This window comes from Triturus cristatus, chromosome 4_2, assembly GCF_964204655.1.
Source record: "Triturus cristatus chromosome 4_2, aTriCri1.1, whole genome shotgun sequence".
In the NCBI taxonomy this organism is placed as follows: domain Eukaryota; kingdom Metazoa; phylum Chordata; class Amphibia; order Caudata; family Salamandridae; genus Triturus; species Triturus cristatus.
The window spans coordinates 119,619,968-119,638,647 of NC_140586.1; the positions used below are offsets into that span (position 1 = coordinate 119,619,968).

At 43.8% G+C, this 18,680-nt stretch overlaps 1 protein-coding gene across 2 annotated transcripts in view; it reads right to left on the minus strand.

Moving 5' to 3' along the window:
* Nucleotides 1-18,680, minus strand: part of TYK2 (tyrosine kinase 2) — a 597,160-nt gene that overhangs the window by 461,234 nt on the left and 117,246 nt on the right. For both annotated transcript variants that reach the window (XM_085600754.1, XM_085600753.1), the window contains exon 4: nucleotides 13,100-13,309. In XM_085600754.1, coding sequence (XP_085456880.1) covers nucleotides 13,100-13,283 — 184 coding nt within the window. In that variant the 5' untranslated portion in view covers nucleotides 13,284-13,309. The remainder of the gene's footprint in view (nucleotides 1-13,099; nucleotides 13,310-18,680) is intronic.

Sequence of the window (18,680 nt, forward strand, 5' to 3'; positions counted from 1 at the left end):
CATTGAGCGACCGACGCGCATGACGGAGTGGTTCCGTCATGCGCACAGCGCGACCGACGCCCATGACAGAACCACTCCGTCACAAGAAGCGATGAGGTTAAGTCCACGAACTGTGCTGTCCGGTGCAATGTACATAGGACCCATACATTGGTGGGGAAACCTCCCAACCCGCATAGCACTGCTGATGTGTGTGTGCGGGGGTGATGGGTGTTGGGAGGGGTACAGAAGGACTCCAGAGATTTCACAGCATTTCATCACCTTGGGGGAACTTGAGGGCAGGCATGCTGAGCTATTTGTGTGACCGGAGGTCAAAACAAGCATTGGCATAGCCAATAGGTCTCGCTTTTGGGACCTTATAAGTATTTAGTTATGCAGCACAATATCCTTGGTGCAACAACATTAACTGTTGTATGGTTAAACACTTATAAGGTCCCAAAGGCGAGTCCTATTGGCTATGCCAATGCTTGTTGTTAAAACTATGAGGAATACATAATATCTTTTGAAGTAAGCAGCTCGTTTCGATCATGGCCAGTGGTGCTGAAAACCCAGTTACAGTGTGCTGTTTTGTAGTCAGGTGGGAAGTTCGGGCCCGAAAATGCATTAAAAATATATCTGTACAAAGTTCGAGAATGTTGAGCCAGCGCCGCAACCTGCACCTGCGCTTCAAGTGCTTATTTTGAGGCACTGATCAATGCCATTTTCTGAAGTAAAGTAAAGGGTTGACATAAGAAAAAAAGAACTAGAGGGGTGGAGGAAGGAGAGATGGTGAGGAGAGGTCAAATGAAGGGCGGGTGAAAGAGGGAGGATGGCAGGGCTAGAAACGAGAGAGGAAAATGAACACTGGGGTGGGTATAGGAAGAAGGCGGTATGGACGGCTTAATACGAGAGGCAGTGAGAGAAAAGAGGAGACATAAAAAGGAGAGAAAAGCGAAGGGGGAAGTAGAGAGGGAGTGAGCGGCGGATAGGGGAGGGGTGGAAAGCAGGGTTGTGGTGTAGAGGGAAGGCGGAGAAGACAAGATGAAGAGGGGGGTTGGATACAGTAAATGTGAGAGAGTCAAGATGAGAGGAAGGTGGACAAGGTGGGGAGAGGTGGTATGATCGCGGAAGGGAGAGGGCAAAGCAGACAAGGTAAGGAGAAGATAGGTGTAGAAGAGAGGGGGGCTAGTGGGATAAAAGGGGCTTGAGGGAGAGGGCGAGGTGAATGACTTGAAAGTACAGTTGATAGACAGGGCGGAGGGCAGCTGAGATTGGGAGTGAGAGTGGTGGAGTGGAGAAGGAGAGGGAGGTCCAGCCAGGACACGGGAGTACTGAAGGAGAGCGAGCAGAGAGGAGTAAAGGAGGGAAGTATGCTGGCGAAGGAGAGTGCAGGTCAGTGAGGCTTGTGGAGGGAAGGAGATGAAGAGGGAAGAGATAAAGAGGAGGGCTGAGGGTAGTGGTGATGAAAGGGGAGATGAAAACATTGGAACTCTCCGAAAAGGGACAGCAGGGGAAGGAGGGAGCGTCGATGGGTAGCGAGGGGACGGGCAAATGCAGGGGGGGAGAGTAGTGAAGGAGAAGAAGGCGGGATGGTAAGTGAGGTAGGAAAAAGCTGAAAAGAAAGAGGAGTGCTGGGAGAGGGAACAGACCTGGTGGAGGTCACGAGAAGGGAAGGGGGACAGGAAAGGAAAGGAAGGAGAAGAGCTAGGTACAGGAGATGAAAGGACGGGGAGAGAAACATAGGAAATGACAGTAAGGGTGTCTAGTCAGAAGAAGGCGCAAGGACGGTAGTAGAGGAGTAGGGACACACTTTATGGAGGAGGCAGTGGAAGGCAAAAGATCATTAAAGAGGAAAGAAGTTGGGGCTCGCTTTCCCTTATGAGAACCCCTTCTGGTGCTTACAGTACTTATCGCCTTGCTTGTGTTTAGGTTTGGATTTGTGTTTATTTAAAACAGAACCTTCGATTCTCCTGTCATTGGAATGTTGACGCTAGCATGTGTTGTGTTTTTAAAGCTGCCGTACCTCCGGGTTGTCGGCTGAATAGCTGTGTGACTGATCTTACAGAATAAAGGTTTTTACAAAAAAAAAAAAAGAGGAAAGTGGGGGAGTTGTAAAGCACTCCTATACCTCTGGGGGTCGAGTTAGCGCTAAATAAAACTGCAAAAAAAAACACACACAAAAAAGCTGGCTGAGAAAGTGTAGAAATGAAGGGAGAAAGAGGGAGACAGAAAATGTGAGGGAGCGAAGACAAGAGTCGGGGAGTAGAGGGTGTGAGGTGTAAATGAATGAAGGAGGGATGGGACATGGAGACGGGATGTGGATGAAGGATGTGAAAGAAATCCTACAGAATTTGAACAACAAACACCAGAGAAAAGTGAGTCATTTATAGAGCGCTTTTCGGCCTCGAAAGGGCCCCTTGGTGCTACCTTTGAAATGCGTTTGAAGGAAAAAAAATATTTCTACTATTAAAAGCTACATCAGAGAGAGGAGGGGGGGTTGAGTTATGCCAGATGAAAAGTGGGGGGAGAAGAAGGGCATCACAATGAGAAATTATAAAAAAAAAGTGTAAGACGGGGTGTAGGCAGTTAGTTCGTGTAAGAGGTCTGGGTGGGAGAGTAAGGGAGTGTAGCGTGACAGGAAGCAAAGCCAAAAACGAGAGAAAAAAAAGTCAGAAAAGGACCACAGTGGAGAGGGTGATCAGCAGTGAGGGTCGGAGAGCGCCAACAGGAAACGAGCAAAGTAAAGCGGAGAAGAGAAGAGGCTGGGGTGAGAGCGGAAGGAACAAGTGCAGTGACCGCGCTAATTTAAAACAGATGGAAAATCGCTACTATTGAAAGCTATATCAGAGAGAGGAGGGGGGGTTGAGTTATGCCAGATGAAAAGTGGGGGAGAAGAATTACATCGCGATAAGAAATGACAAAAAAAGTGTAAGACGGGGTGTAGGCTGTTAGTTTCGGTAAGAGGTCTGGGTGGGAGAGTAAGGGGGTGTAGAGTGATAGGAAGAAAGCTGAAAACAAGAGAAAAAAAAACATCCAAAAAGGGCCCCAGTAGAGAGGGTGATCAGCAGTGAGGGGTCGGGAAGCGCCAACAGAAAACGAGTAAAGCGGAGAAGAGAAGAGGCTGGGGTGAGAGCGGAAGGAACAAGTGCGGCGAACGCGCTGACTTAAAACAGAAGGTGACATGACCCCGAACAGATGGCGCCCCTGCTCTTAACAGCAAGCCGTAGGCCGTGGGCGGATATTTATTTTATTTTATTAATAAGGTTTTATATAGTGCGAACAAGATCCCGAAGGATATCAGAGCGCTTTACAATATGATGGGAGGAAGAACATAAATGCAATATCAACATCCAGTAGAGAGAGAGAGAGAGAAAAAAAAAGACTGGAATGGTCGCAGAATGCGGGACAATTGCACCCAGGAGGGTTATACAATAAACAGGTGTACACGGGCAACGAGGGGGGGTCCCTGGGTGCATTAAAGAAGAGCCGTTACAAATGGAGGTATCTTGATAGTGGGAACAATGTCAATGAGCAAGTGAGACTAACCCTCTTAGGGTAAGAATTTGTTCATAAGGAATCGTTTAGTTTCCAATTTGAAAGCCTTCGTTGAAGAGATTCTGCGTACTTCCGCTGGAAGAGAATTCCATATCTTTGGTGCAGCGCCGGAGAAACCTGGGTGACAAGTTCTTTTTTTGTTAAGGATGAGTGGTTTCAAGAGGAAGGTAGTGGCGCTTCTTGAGGCTCTTAAACCACAGGATAGTTCAAGTTTTTGAGCAAGGTACCTGGGAGTATTGAAGTGAAGGGTTTTGTGCACCAGAACGGCAATCTTTTACTGAATTCGTGCTTCCTAGGACAGCCAATTTAGAGATTTTATGACTGGGGATATATGTTTGTGTTTGTATCATTTGGTACCTGTGACCAGTCTAGCCGCCACGTTCAGTGATTACCTTAGTGGAGCCAGGGCGTATTTGGGAAGGTCACAGAGGGTATCACTGCAGTAGTCTAGCCTCGGCAACACAAGCGCTTGAACCACCTGCTTGAAATCATTTAGTGGAAGGAAAGATTTGATATTTCTGAGTGACCTCAACAAATGGTTTGCTCCCTTACATACATTGCTAATATGATTTTTCATATTCAGGTGCTTGTCCATAGTGACTCCGAGAGATTTTGCTGAGTCTATTATGAGAGGAGTGCAATTGAAAGCAGTGAGGTGACTTAGCCATAGGTCTAGCTTGGGGATGTGGTTCAAAGGAGAGATGAGCAGGAATTCTGTTCTGGAAGTGTTAAGCAGGATATGGTTCTCTGTTAACCAGTTTTGAGTAGACGTTAAGGTAGTGTTGAGGGAGATGATGTTTTCCAGGGATGAGATTTTCAAATAGAGTTGCGTGTCGTCCCCATACATGTGGAAGAGAATGTTCATGGAGTTTAATGAGTTAGCGAGAGGTTCCAGGAAAAGGTTGAAGAGGATAAGAGATAGGGCGGACCCTTGGGGGACCCCCATGAGTACAGGAGAGGTCTGGGAGAGAGAGTGGTTTGCCTGGACTCTTTGTGATCTGTGATGTAGGAAAGACGAGAACCATTGTAACACCTGATCACCAAAACCCATTCTGTTTTCCAGGATGGATAGGAGGTTGTCATGATTGATCGTGTCGAATGCGGAGGAAAGGTCAAGGAGAATCAGGATGCAGGATTCGTTTTTGTCAAGCATTTTTTAAATGTCATCTATAATGTGGGTGAAAGCCGATTCGGTGCTGTGCTCCTTCCTAAAACCAGATTGATGCTGGTCTAGGAGTTGATAATTCTCAATGTGAGCACAAAGTTGAGATTGAACACAATTTTCTAGAAGTTTCACTAGGGTGGGGATGTTGGAAATGGGGCGGAAATTATTGAGATCAGATTTGTCAGCGTTAGTTTTTTTTTAGAATAGGTGATACCTGAGCTGCTTTTAGGCAATTTGGGATCGTGCCTTGTGAAAGAGAAGCATTTACTATCCTTGTCCAGGTGGGGATGAGTGCATTCTTGATTTCTTTGAAGATGGCCGGGGGCAATGGGTCACTGAAGTGGTTGGAAGGGTTGATATTCTGAAGAATCTTGTGGATGGAAGTGGAGGAGGGGCAATTCCTCTTTTCGGAACTAGTGCCCTCACACACCCAGCCAGCTAGGTGTCATGCTTCATCAGCAGGACTGCTGCTCGTCGGGTCGGCGCTGCAATACCAGACGGGCACCCAATGATGGGGCTCTTTGGCGGAGATCTTTTGTTCCTTGCCGTTTGGTGAGGTGTGGGTGAGGGGCATAGGCTTGTGTAGATGTATTGTGGTGAGAGTGCAATTTAAGACACGTTAGGTAGTCCAAAACAGTACTTTAATAAAATGGCTCCTACCTGATTAAAATGAAACTAGAGTGGCGACTACTATCTTAAATTTATTAGTTCAAGATTGTAGCGCTCTACTCTACAACGGTCAACATGTTTCTTGCCACAGCGTCTACAAGATCAGACGGCAATTCATCAGGAACAATGTGCAAACTATCTACACCTTGATAGGGAATTGAACACTGCCTAACTCTCTGTACTCACCCCCTTGGGTGACTCTCCCCTAAGAACTGCATACCCTTCCGGTTTCTGGTTCATTTGGGCAAGTATGCTGGACCTGACCAAAAGCCCTTTCTAATCCCCTTTATTGATGAATCTTGTGGATGTCATTTTGACTAAATGGGGTAAAGGTGCCCCACAACGCATTGTTCTTGGTGGTCGATTTGCCTTTTCAAAGTGGTCAAGGGGGAAGGCGGCACTTGAAGAAGGCAATAGAGCCTTCTTAGGCGAGGTCAGCAGAGATGAGTCTAGATTTCTCAGAGAAGAATTTCTCAGTGACGAAGGATACATTTCCTGGGAAAGGTGGGACATGCACCTGCCTTTGCCCAATTGCGTGCTGTCTTTTTTAGACAGACGCACGCAAAGCCCAATAGAAAAAATACTAAATAAAAACAACACGCACAAGCGTGTGAAAAGTCCAGAGTGATTCAAGGAGGTCGTTTTCCTAGAGCAGAGCATGCGCACTGCGCTAGGCTCGACCTAATAAAAAGGCACAAAAGAAGAGTGACAAAGAAGCCAACAAATGGTAAGCAATGGCCAGGCTGCAAGCCCCTTGTTATAAACAATAGTCGTGCATGTGCTGTTGCAGTCTCGACCTATAAATGGACCTAGAATAACACAGCTAGGTGAAGGTTCGCCGAGCTTAGTAGCAGTGTGTCCTCATCTGAATACGTTTCTCTACTATTATTCCACACAGAGCATGCACCTCTTGTGTCGATGCTGCAGGTACTTCATACTGACACCACTGTGTACAAATTCTAAGGGCTGTGACTGAGACACATTCAATTTTCTATTTGATAATTGTTTCTATAGCGGCAACTACAAAAGAGGCTAGCAAACGTTTGTGAAGCCCATGCAGAAAATTAGGGTACTTGTGTACTTATTAAGCGTACTCCTCTATGTGCTTAAATCTGGGGTGGAGGCTCTCTCTGCTAGAGTGACTAAGCCCTCTTCCAGTAAAAGAGTCCCCTTCAAGGAGCCTCATATTTGACAGCAAGCACTTTGACCATTCCAAAGTATTCATAAAATATACAAGAGGGAGAAGTCAAAGATAACTCATTTCGGAGCTCATGATTCCAGCAAAGCCCTGCATTGTCACTTCAAGAAGCTGCCCCCAGCAACACATATCTGTGGAACGGCAGAGCTCAGACATTCCCAGATTCTACGTCTGAGGAGCACATCCAGTACTGAATTTTAGGTCTAGCGTATACATAGCTTCAGCTGTCCATTGTTGAAAGCACACGGTCTACAATACAATTCTTTGTCTAGCTCAGAACTCAGTTACTTATTCAGTGGCTTTCTACTCCTCCTTTAATTTTTCCCAACCCTGGAGTAGTTCTTCTTTACAATGTTTTTGATTGGATGAGTTTTATAATTCCACTGCTGATGTTAGGGGACTATTTCTTTTTCGGGCACTCAATGAGAGTGTCTGTTTCCTTCCCTCTTCACTGCCCCACTTTTTTAATTTCCCCTTCTAAGAGGCCCAGAATCTGCACACTGCCTTGAACTCCTCGCTTTTCCTCTGTGCTCAGCTGACAACTACCACCCACCACTATCAACTTTTATTAAATTATTATTGTGAGGGCCCAGCAGTTGCACATTAGTGCCAGGCAGCTTGCTGGTCTCCATTTGCGAAGCATCCCATGCATACTTTATGTTTTAACTTTATTTTCTGAAACAGCCAACTGTTTTGGAACGGCAAATTAAAAGTAAACTAGGAAAAAAGTGCATCCAAATTATGTTGCTTTACATTCGTATGCATGGGCGCCATCTTAGAAAATTGTATTTTTTTGCTTTAAGAAAAAAATTACTCCAAAATGGCTGCAACACTTGAGTGTGAGTGGCAGCCATCTTGCAATGATTTGCTTTAAGAAATATAATTCCAAGATAGCCGCCACACTGGTGTAGGCCACGCACTGTGGACATGGGGGAAAATGTATTGGCAAAGCCAATATATAATGAGAGGGACCCACTGGTTTTGTCAAAGCTTGTTTTCTGTGTGTCCAGGACTTGTAGTCCTGTTTAGTCTTTTATGAGTTCGGGACTGCAAGTTCCAGAATGCAAAAAAAAAGCCTAGAGGTACTCTAACTATGAACTTGGGGAATTTGAGCTCTGTGGCCTGGATGGCGGAGTCTCCAGTGTCAACAAATGCTTATAACAGGAACTTTAGACAGGGGGTATACAATGAACATCCAGGAGATGAGCATCCATGTTTAATTCCAGCATTCTACTAGGGATGGGTGGAACTCGCTGAGTTTCACTCCACAGAAGTCTGCAGAGTTACATAAAAACTCTACAAGATTCAACAGAGTTCCCCCATCAGGCAGAATTCGGCTCATCGTGCTGCACGTGCTGATTTTAAGTGCCGGGAGCTTGTCCAGCGCGAACGGCACAATGCGGCACGCCAGAGGGCTCTGCTTCTTTCTGCTGCTAGAGTAGATTTTCTAGGTGATCAAGGTGATCAAGAAAAGCTAGCTGTCAAAATTCGTAACTGGACTAATTAAACCTGCACTCTGTGTAACTCCCTGAGTGTGCGCTTCATTTGGACTCTTTGTGTGGTATTTAGGACTGGCAGGTCCACTGGCACAGCACACCACCTTCCAATGGGCCCGACACCTGTGTATGCCATGTGTGCAGGCGTATGGGTAGCCATCTTTGAATGTTTTTTGGAAATCGTTATTACAAAAAGCATTTCAAGATGGGCGCCACTACATATGCATACGTGCAGACGAATGAGCAGCAATCTTTAAATGGTCAGAATGCTCCAGAGGTCGTCATTTACACCCTAAAGGACATTCTCAAGAAAGGAGGTAATCACTTGTTTGGAGTGGACTATATTTTCAGACGTGAAAATTTCACCATGAAGTTAATTTTGAGTTTCTGGAAGATGAAAAAACATCAGTATGCATAGTGTAGATGTCACAGAAGTAAACAGTCACCCAGAAATAACTGATTATGGTAAAAGCTATTATTAATGTGGGGGCTTTAAAATTGAGGAATTCAAGGATGTATGGTAAAAATTGAAAAAAAACTGGAGAAAGAAAAAAGCCCTGTTTGAGCCAGTAGTTCTGACTATTATGTTGGAAAGGATGCAAGCATGCTTGCACAAATGCTGTGATGGTGGTAATGGTGGTAGTGGTGATAATGGTAAGGGTGGCTGTAGTAACGTGCAGGCAATGGCTTGGACTGGAGTCCTGATAAAACACTTAAGTCTAAAGCAATTTAAAAAAAGGATTGCCAAGATGTCTTGCCTACTAGAGAGCTATTCACATTGTCAATGGTTCATTTTGCCATGATGGCGACGGCTTAGACCGCCGAATGCGCTCAGAGATACAGTACCAGCACTTCAAATGAAGTGACTTTGATTGTGAACTAAGGCTATTGATTCACCAGAGTCTCGCAAGGTGGAATTATTGGTGTGAAGGGTGAGAAAATCAAGGAACTCAGAGAGATAATCTGGGAATTTTTATCTCTGCTATAGCCCTGCAATCACTTAAATAAGATCCGCTGAAAGTTACACATATATCCTACATTGAACAAGAGGCATAGTAGCTACCATCGTTGATCAAACATTACAGCGTCCAATTCTAGAATTTTGAGATTCCACTATAGGAAACTTGATCCCCGTATATATTTACCTGTAAGATACTGTGCCCGATTTGGACAAGGTCCTGAAGAAGGTGGTTCACATCCTCTGTTAACCCACCGAAACGCGCGTCGACCTTGTGTGTCCAGATCTTACTATTTTTTCATCTTGGTGGAAATGACCGCTTACTCCGGTTGTGCATAGGTGTCTTGTAGGAATGTGAACAAGTGCGAGGATTGTATGAGCCGCAAGAAGTCTTGTTATTTTGGGGACTTATCATATTGTTATTCAATTTTGTATGATTTATCACATGTATATACAATTTTTAACGAAAAAAACTAAAAAAAAGTTTTGTATCTATTCATAAAAATGACATTCAATGCACTAAGAAAAACGAAATAAGAAATTAATGATAATAATAAATGTGATATTTTTTTTTTTAAAAATGATCATGTTGTAATGTTACATACATTTGTGGTTGGTTAAATTTACAAACCCATACTAGATTTAATCTTTGGTAAAAGCAATATAGGTCTTAAGGGAGTATTTTCTGGTTATTTTGGTCTGTTCAGTCCCCCTCTTGCTGCCCGACCTCATTCGTTCCTAGAGGGGATCCCTTGCTCTTCTTTTATTTTGCCATGTTGCACAGCAGCATAACTGCTGTGTAGTAAGGCAGAAATTAACAACAAAAAAGAAGTGCTATGACTGTGTCATTTTGCTTTTTTTTTATTGCTCATGGGGCAAACAGCTACGCAGAGAAGGGCGTGTGCGGGGCAGACAAGGGAGGGAGTGGAGAAAAGATGATAGGGTGCGTCCAGCGTTGACTGCATCATAGCTCTTTTTTGTTTACTGTGAGGTAGGAGGCAACAGGTAGGCGGGGCGCACTAGGCAATACGGAGGGAGAGGACAGGAGGGAGAGGACGGGAGGCAACACGGAGGGAGGGCTGGAAGTGACATGGGTATAGGGAGAAGGGCAGGAGATGACTATGGAAGGGGGAGTCAGGGGTGAGAAAGAGGGTGGCGGGACAGCCTGGAAGCAAGCACAAGAGCAACAGAGGGTGGTGGGAGGTGCTGGGGAAAGCTGGCAACAATAGAGGGTGGGTGGGGCTGGGAGAAAGCTGACAACAACAGAGGGCGGGAGCGAGGGTCTGGGGCAAGCTGACAACAACAGAGGTTAAAAGGGAAAGGCTGGAGGCCAGCAGGGCAGTAGAGGGTCAGCCAGTGAGAGGAATGTGTGGGAGTAGCAAGTACACCAGGGAGACAGCTCAAAATGATGCACTCTCGAAGAATGCTTAAAGAAAAACAAAAAAGTAGCACATAAAAAATGATCAATGAAAGGACAAAGTGTCCACGCTTCAGGAGTGCAACAAACAAAGAGATTGACAATGAAGCCAAATGTCAGTAGGCAATATACAACCTCTGTTAGAAAACGAAAGGTCTAGACGTTAACAGTGCATGTCCTGTCTAGGTGAGACCTAGAAATACCCCAAGAATGTATTTCCGAGAACAATGCATGTATGGGATACGAACTCAATGCACAACAAATATTTGCATGAAAAACTGTCCTCCATGCTTTGCTAATTAAGCACTCCATAGGATGAAGTACAATACACCACAAAGCCCTTAGCATGAAATAAGAATAGCACTTATCTGGGCGAAGCCAAAACCTGCTGTCTGTGTAGTCTAAAAAACTGATAAAGGTCAGCCATGCACGCAGCAACGCGGTCAAGCCAAACCTTAAAAAGCATTGGCAAAGTCAAAAGGTCCTGCCTTTGGGATCTATTGGGTTTGCCAATGTATTTTGGCAGTGCTGTACAGAATAGGAAAGATGCTGTGCAGCATGGTCAAAAAAAAAAAGACAAGATGAGGTGGCCACACCATTTTATAATCGTGAGCATTCATGTTGCCGTGGGCATGCACATGCATCATTGCGTATGTGCACCTACAAAATTACGCAGCAAATTAGCCAAGAGTGGACTTAGAACCCAATCCTTGCTTACTATTGATTGGTTTCACTGTCACTCTCAATTGTTTGCTCCTTATTCGTTAGTGTGTGTAGGCTTTTTTCCTCATCTTGTCTGTCACTCCCCTAGAGCATGGCTATATTACTGTGTCCTTATACTGCCTGCTTTTCATGTACTATTTTTTCCTTTTGTTTAAGCACTATACAAGAGTGCACGTGCTTTCCAGTTGTCTCACTAGTGTGCATCTATTTCCTTCTCTGTACTGCTCTCACTCTTGCCCGAGTGCTTCACCCCCACCCGCTTTTATGAGCTTGCCCTCATGTGATGCCACACACCACCTGCGATGCTTTCTTGCATGTGTGTTTCTACCCCTCTGACCTCCAAATGCTCTCTCTCGCACGTTTGCTTTACTCCCCCCCCATCCTCCGTGCTCCAGGTTGCTCTCCATCCTGCCGTTTGCTCCCCCGCACCCATTGAGTTGCTTCCCCCCCACCTGTTTCCTCTGTATTTCTTCTGGACCACCGGTGTTGCTTCAGACCCAACCGCCCCCTTCATGTTATTTCTGTGCCCCCCCCCACCTGCGTTGCTTCCCTCAAACCCACTTAAAAAGAAAAACACTTTCTTTTTTTTTATAGGTCAATCGGAGTTGGATTGGCAAATAAAAAATACACAAGCAGGAGCGTAATTTTGTAGGCATCCATATGCTTGGTCTGCATGCCTACAAAATAAAATAATATGCTTTTTTCCCCCAATTTAACCATGATGCACGGTATTGGCGATGCTGTACAGCACTGCTAAAAATACCGGCAAAGCCAAAAGGTCCAAAACGCAAGACTTAAGGGCTTTTCCAATGCTTGTTTACTTGCCAATTGAGGATAAATCAGTAAATAAAAAAGTAAAAGAAGTAGCACAAAATCTTTTTTCAGGTTTATGGGCAGATGCAATTTGCTGCTTGGTCCTCACCCCACTCCCCTCAAAAAAGAAAAATAAATATTTCAAAAAAAGACAATAGGCATGGGGGCAATGATGGAGCGGGTAAGGGGAAGCAATGGGGCGGGCGGTTTAAGAAACACATGAGTGAGAAAGCAACACGGAGCGTGGAGGAGACGGAGTTTGGCAGGAGGAGCAGCTCACAAGTACATAAGAGAAAGCACTAGCATGACAACAGAGACAACAATACAGAGTTTGTGGTTAGGTATTTGGTAGGGGGGGGAGAAGCCCACATGGACAGAAGAGGAAACACATATGCACTCTCATGTAGTGTTTAAGCAAATAGAAAAAAGTAGCTCCCTAAAAGTGAGTAGTGGAATGATGGAAAAAACCTAATCAGAGAGACGGTAAAGAGGCTGTGCTCCAGAGAAGGGACACACACAAGATGGACAAGCTGGGACAAGGAAAGCCATCAAATAAGAAGCAAATAAGTGAAAGCAACAATAAAGCTAACCAATAGTAAGCAATGGGCAGGCTGCATGCCCCTGTGGCAAGCCCACAATAGATATTTTGGAACCAAAGGGCTTGTGCAGTCTGGCGGGCTCGACCTAAAACCAGCCACTCTGCTAGGGTTCATGGCATAGCATCATAGGATCATGGGTATAAAACTAAAAAAGTTAAAGAATAAAAAAGATAATGGTAAAAAAGGTGCTGTCAGCATTTTTCCAAAAGACAAAACAATGGAAATTTGAGTAAAGATGTTTCCAGTTGGGTGAGTAAGACCAAGCTCGCACCCCCCTCCTATGTCCCCAAGATAAACTAGAATATAGAACATAGAATAGGCTGTCATATAGAAGTCTTACATCAGATGTATCCAAGTACATTTTCAGCAGACAGAGGAGACACAAAAGACTTTCTCCAGTCTGCACTAGGATCAGAGTGCCATAAAAGCATTGTGCATAGTGTCCATGTATAAGAAATTACCATCCCCTTACGATCCGGTCTAGAATGTGTAAGAGATGCAAGATATTCAAATCACCCCTCCAAGCTTACCTATTTTCTGTGAGACCTCAATGCAGAGGTCCTCGGCGGTCTTCGAACCTTGCGTGTAGCGGAGGTATTGGTTTTCACCACTACTCGAGTAGAATCTTACATTCAGCCCTCCGCTGCCTGCAGTGAACTGGCAGCCCTCCATATCCGACTCGCTGTGCTTCACGGCACAGTGGCACAGTGGCATGGTCTACAGGTTTCCACTTTGCTCTGCTGCAAGACAGAAGTAGTAGAGCAGGGGTATTAGATATCTGGTGATTTTTGCTACAAGTTAACAAGCACAAGACTACAAAAAGCAAAGTGAAAGAGAAATTTAAGATCAAGCGTGAGCTCAAGTTGCGAGTATATGAAAGCACACCCACATTACAGTTTGCTGCCCCAGGTAAGACGTGGAATTGAATCCCATCCAGCTTGTATTTGTATTGTCAACAAAGGAAGAGTGAGATGATGAGGAATGAGAAGTCTTGTGCAACTGGGATACTGTTGCTCACACATCGGTGCACAAAAATTGAGCCAACATTTATTCTTCAGTCCTACAACATGATCACTTCAAATGGGTCGTAATACTAGTAGCTTAGTGTCGCATTTATCACTAAGTTCTACTGTGCACGCAGTCGTCAATGCAGTGTGTCTTTGACAATGTTAAGTTGTGTCTCAGGCCTAGAAAACAGATTCCCAAGCAGCGTATTCTCACTTCAGCGAACCAAATTTTGTAACGCACCGTCAGCACACATTCAGAAATATGAGGAGCATGGAGTCATCCCGAGGAGTATTAAAACTTTACAATTACAAGACAATTCCTTAAACAGGATTCTGGCTGCTTTCCGGTCTATTGCTAGATCTCTAGACTGATGCTCAAGGACTGATTCAGAGTCAATCTCAAATCTTACCACATTGGCTAAAAGGTGGGAGATGCATGGATGCACTTCTCTTCTCAACAAACACACACCTCCGAGGCACAACTATGTTTAGCAGCATTATGAGTGAAGCACCTTGCTGGCTCTTGCGCATAGCATCCAACTCTTTCCATGTGTAGGTTCAGCCTTAAATATGCACAGCGTCATCCACACAGCAAGCCGCAACCTCTACCAAAACAAAGATCAACTTTCAACATCATCATGCTTAGGCAGCAGCAATTTCATTATTGCATGTTCGAAGCACATATCTCTCTCTCACATAACAAAAAAAATGCTTTCACAAATTTAAAATAAATCTGCCCACACGAGCACCAACTTACAAATTCTGACAAGACAGAAACACTACAAGACTATAAATGTGGTAGATACAACAATGCCAAACAGAATGGTGGCGAAAATGGATAGGTTAGCTCTGAAATCCGTATTTATTCATTAAAACCAGGCCAGGCCATGCCTTTTCTAAGATGCTCTTCTCAAACAACATCATCCCATCTGAATGTCATTTAGGTACCATTTCGATGCACAATTTAAGGGAAGGTGACTTTAGCAGCTGACACCCAGCCTGCACTTGAAATTCAAAGGCTTCAGAACGTACCCTCTTGAAGACAGGCTTTAATCAACCACTTTTCTTAAATGTCGCTCTTCTTGCTTTCTTTGCATTGCAACACTCCGCCTCCCTCTAATCAATGTCTTTCAGGATAAACCTAACACACAGGTGTGAACATAACTGCTAAAATAAAAGAGCAGGAACTTTTGCACCTTATTATATGAAAATTATCTCAGGTTGAACATAAGTGCCCGTGCTGTGCCCTATTCCTTAATATGCCTTGGCAGGGGAAAAAAGAGTTCCCCAATGTGCCTTATTAGGGAAGGAGAAATTATAATATTGTAAGTAGCGCATTGAAAAAACATTGACAAAGCCAATAGCTCGCATAGGTGAGTCCTATTGGTATTGCCCATGATTGTTTCTACATCTATGCGCACCGCTTGAGGGCTTTGTCTGACCTCGTAGCGTAAATAAATGCCCTAATTAGCCGAGCGGGGTCTGCCAGCATTGGGTGCGCATTGACAACGCCTCGCTGTCAGTTTCTGCGAAGCAAACTGTGGACTCCGTCGTCGTTACAGCGCCTATAATTACAGTCCTGCTGCTTTCAATGAACAATACATGCCACTTATTTCCTCTCCACGAACTTGAGGCAGGTGCTAGTTGCTAACACAGAGTTGTCAGTTACTGAAGCAAAAATTCACCCTGTTTCTAGTGTTCTGCCACAGACATCGAGTTTGCAAAACAAGTCAACAGAAGATGGACATAATCCAAGTGCTGAATCCCGAATATCTGCATAGTTTTGACAATTTGGACTGATGATTGGTTTTCCATGCATATATGTGATAATCTAAATGGAAGGGAGATTTGGGGTCACCTTTGATGAGCTTTTTATATAAAGGGTGGTGTTGCCACGGATGGCAGGGCGGCAGGAAAACACAGGCACTCATAAGGAGAGCTCAAAGAAGAAGAGAAAAAAGTATCTTTAAAAGCCTGAGCAGTGGAAGGACACAAGTACTTGGGCAATGCTTCAGGGAGGGTGGAATGAAATGGGTTTACTAGCTGCTGTCTTAATTGTAAATTACAACAATAATCAGGGTTCATTGGGCCCCTCAGGATTCTGGGCCCCAGCGCGACTGTACCTGCTGCGCCAATGAAAGCTACGCCCAAGAACGGCCAGACCTAGATAGCACCAAAAGCTAACTCACTGAAAGATCATAATTAAGGTTTTTTTCCATTTTCGTAAGCAGATCTCTGGGTATGGTGCTTTTATTAAGTCCCTTGAAACGTGTCTTTATACCAAAAGAAGGGATACTGTAAATGCGCATGCTACAGAGCATATATGGTGATGGCCAACCTGATCAACTATAGTTTATTCCATTGGGGAATAGGCATGGCCGAAAGTGTAGAGCGTGAAACCCCATCAAAAGGGACAGCTCCAGCAGAAGGGACTGAGCAAAGGAAGCAGGTTTTAGTTGTTAGGCATGTTGGTCACCCTCACTGCAGCCATCCTACTGTCAGGCTTGTCCATGGCGGTCTCCTACACTGCTTTCTGTGCACTTATTTTCTTTTTAGGTCGAGCATTTGAGACCTCTTGTATATACTTTAGTATATACTTATATGTGTATGTACTTTGTGGGCTCTGGAGATCAGCCCTAGGACTTATCTGCTTCCGCTTAGGGACTTTTGTTTTGTTCAACTGCCTCTATTTAAGTGTCTTGATAGAAAACGACCAGTAGAGGTCAGTAAAATACCAGAATTGCTTTCTGCTGAGGGACTTTATTTAAAAAAAAAAAAAATATTGGCAACTGCCTCTTTTTAACTTTCTTGATAGAAAACAATCAGCAGAGTTCAGTTAAATGCCAGAATCACTTTAGCATTCTGTAGATTTCAATCCATAGAAATTGTCTACCACGAGCAACCGTAGCAAAGAATATATTTTTCAAATCTTGTATTTTCAGTGTTATGACCACCGTAGGCCCTGATTTTATATTAAAAACAGAGCTTTAGACTATACCATTTCCAGCAGAAAGGCAATATTTCTCTCCATGAGTCCCCATAACTGGCATGTCACACAGTTTGGTGCTTACATTCCCTTCATGTTAAAGGACAGTAGATGTTTCAGCACCCAGGCTAATGTGCTGCATAGCTAAATACATATAAGGTCCAAAAGGCAAGACCGATTGCATTGCAAATGCTTGTTTAAATAACTCGTTCTGCAGCACTAATGACATTGGGCAAAGTCATGTACTGATTGGGGGCAGAACAGGAGGCAACTCTCTGGGTGCATGGCTGTGGTGTATCAGGGAGGACAGAATCCGTTGGTTTCAAGCTCCATTTCCTCTATGGTCAGAGCTGCACAACTGCCCATCTTCATCACAGTTTGAGTGGATGTTGAAGGTGAAAAGCTCTAGATTGGTCTTGTTGCTGGGCTATATGGCTAAGTTACTGTAAAGTACATGTACCAGCACAGTCTCCCTAACTCCAGATTCCCTGTGACTTCACGGTACAGCCAATACACTATGGGTGGGATGGGAGCCACACGCAAGGGTTTGAGGACGGTCCATGGTGCTGTAAATGAGACAGAGTTCTGTGAAATCTGATGACCCTCAGTTCTGTGAGCTTGACAAGGGGGCTAGGCAAAGATTGATTGGCTCTGCAAGAGCAAATGGATTCAGTGGCTTCTCCTGCAGGGTGGTGGAGGGATGTGGCACTACTAGGAGGTTTCATTCCTTAGCTGGGTCAGTAACAATATACATTCATATAACGTCATCTTTCACTAGGGATCTCAATGGGGTATTAAAATGTGCTAATGTGTGATAAAGCTCTAAACTACTTTTCATGATCTGTGGCTAAAATTATGTAGAGAAGACCAAACGTACGAAGCTTTTTCAAATCGCCATCCTATTGCTTAGAGAATAGCGACGAAATGGGGCGGGGGATTATTAACAACAATTTTGCAATCTTTCCGGCTCATCCTTATGGTACAATATAATGATCTTGTTAATGGCAAAACATTGTTCAGGTGTTCTTCATCAAACTAGGTAAGATTTGTAGTGAAACTAATATTACTAAAATTTCACAGCGGGTACTTGGTGCCATTTCCCCTAGTCAAGGAGAAATGTAATCTTCAAAGTAAGATGATAGCCATAAGGTGATTTGTCACTCAGAGAGTTATATTATCGTTAAAGAAATGAAGAGGGATTACTTGCAGTTGCTTCTCCCATCATTCTTAGAAGGAAGTATTTCAACTTCCAAGTTTTAAAACCTTATCAAATCATCTTCTCCTGCATAAAGAGCTCTCACAATTTTACACTGTGTGGTTAGAGGAGCTAGGTCTCTAACTCAAGCATTCGGATGTGGTGTCTACTTTGCCTGGTAATCTACTGACATTCTTGAGTTTAAATCTCTGGGTTATGGATCAGAAATGTTGTTTAGAAAATCCTGCACATTTCTTCAGATACCTGACTTCGGGGAATTTCTGCTGAGAAGAGTTAGGGACTCAGTAAAGTCTTCGGTAATTAACTTCATACAATCTTCTGTTGTGATAGCATGACTAATTTTTGATAAGGTGCTTCTGCTCATCTAAATCTGATATCAGGCTTAAACATTAAGTGCTCTGCCCCTTTGACTTTTTTCAACACAATAGGTCGCTCTCCTCTTTACAGTAGAATGAACAAAGCCTTGCTTGCAGTGCATCAGACATAGCAATTAAAATAAATCAGATGCTTTGAGAAGATGATAAAAAAAAACAAATGTAGAGTCTTGGTTGAACAATTTGACCATTGGATTATCCATGAATGGAGGTTTTTCATCAGTGCAATTCTATGTTGGATAAATCTGTGAATTTACGTGGACACTTAAGAATTCTACAATTGAAAATGTTGTCTTTTCCGCTCTTCTTTTTTTGTTCTACTTTGTCCCGTAATATAATTTTCCTTTTTTTTGTGTTTCTATATAAATGGTGTGAATTTGGTTAGGTAGTTATTTTATTTTTCCCATTTACTATTAAAAAAATCTTTTTACATGTACTTAAAACATGGTATATCATTGACATATGTATTTCACTGCTAATTCAGGAAAGTTACTCATATTGTCTTGTGCTTATTGTTCACAGAAGAAT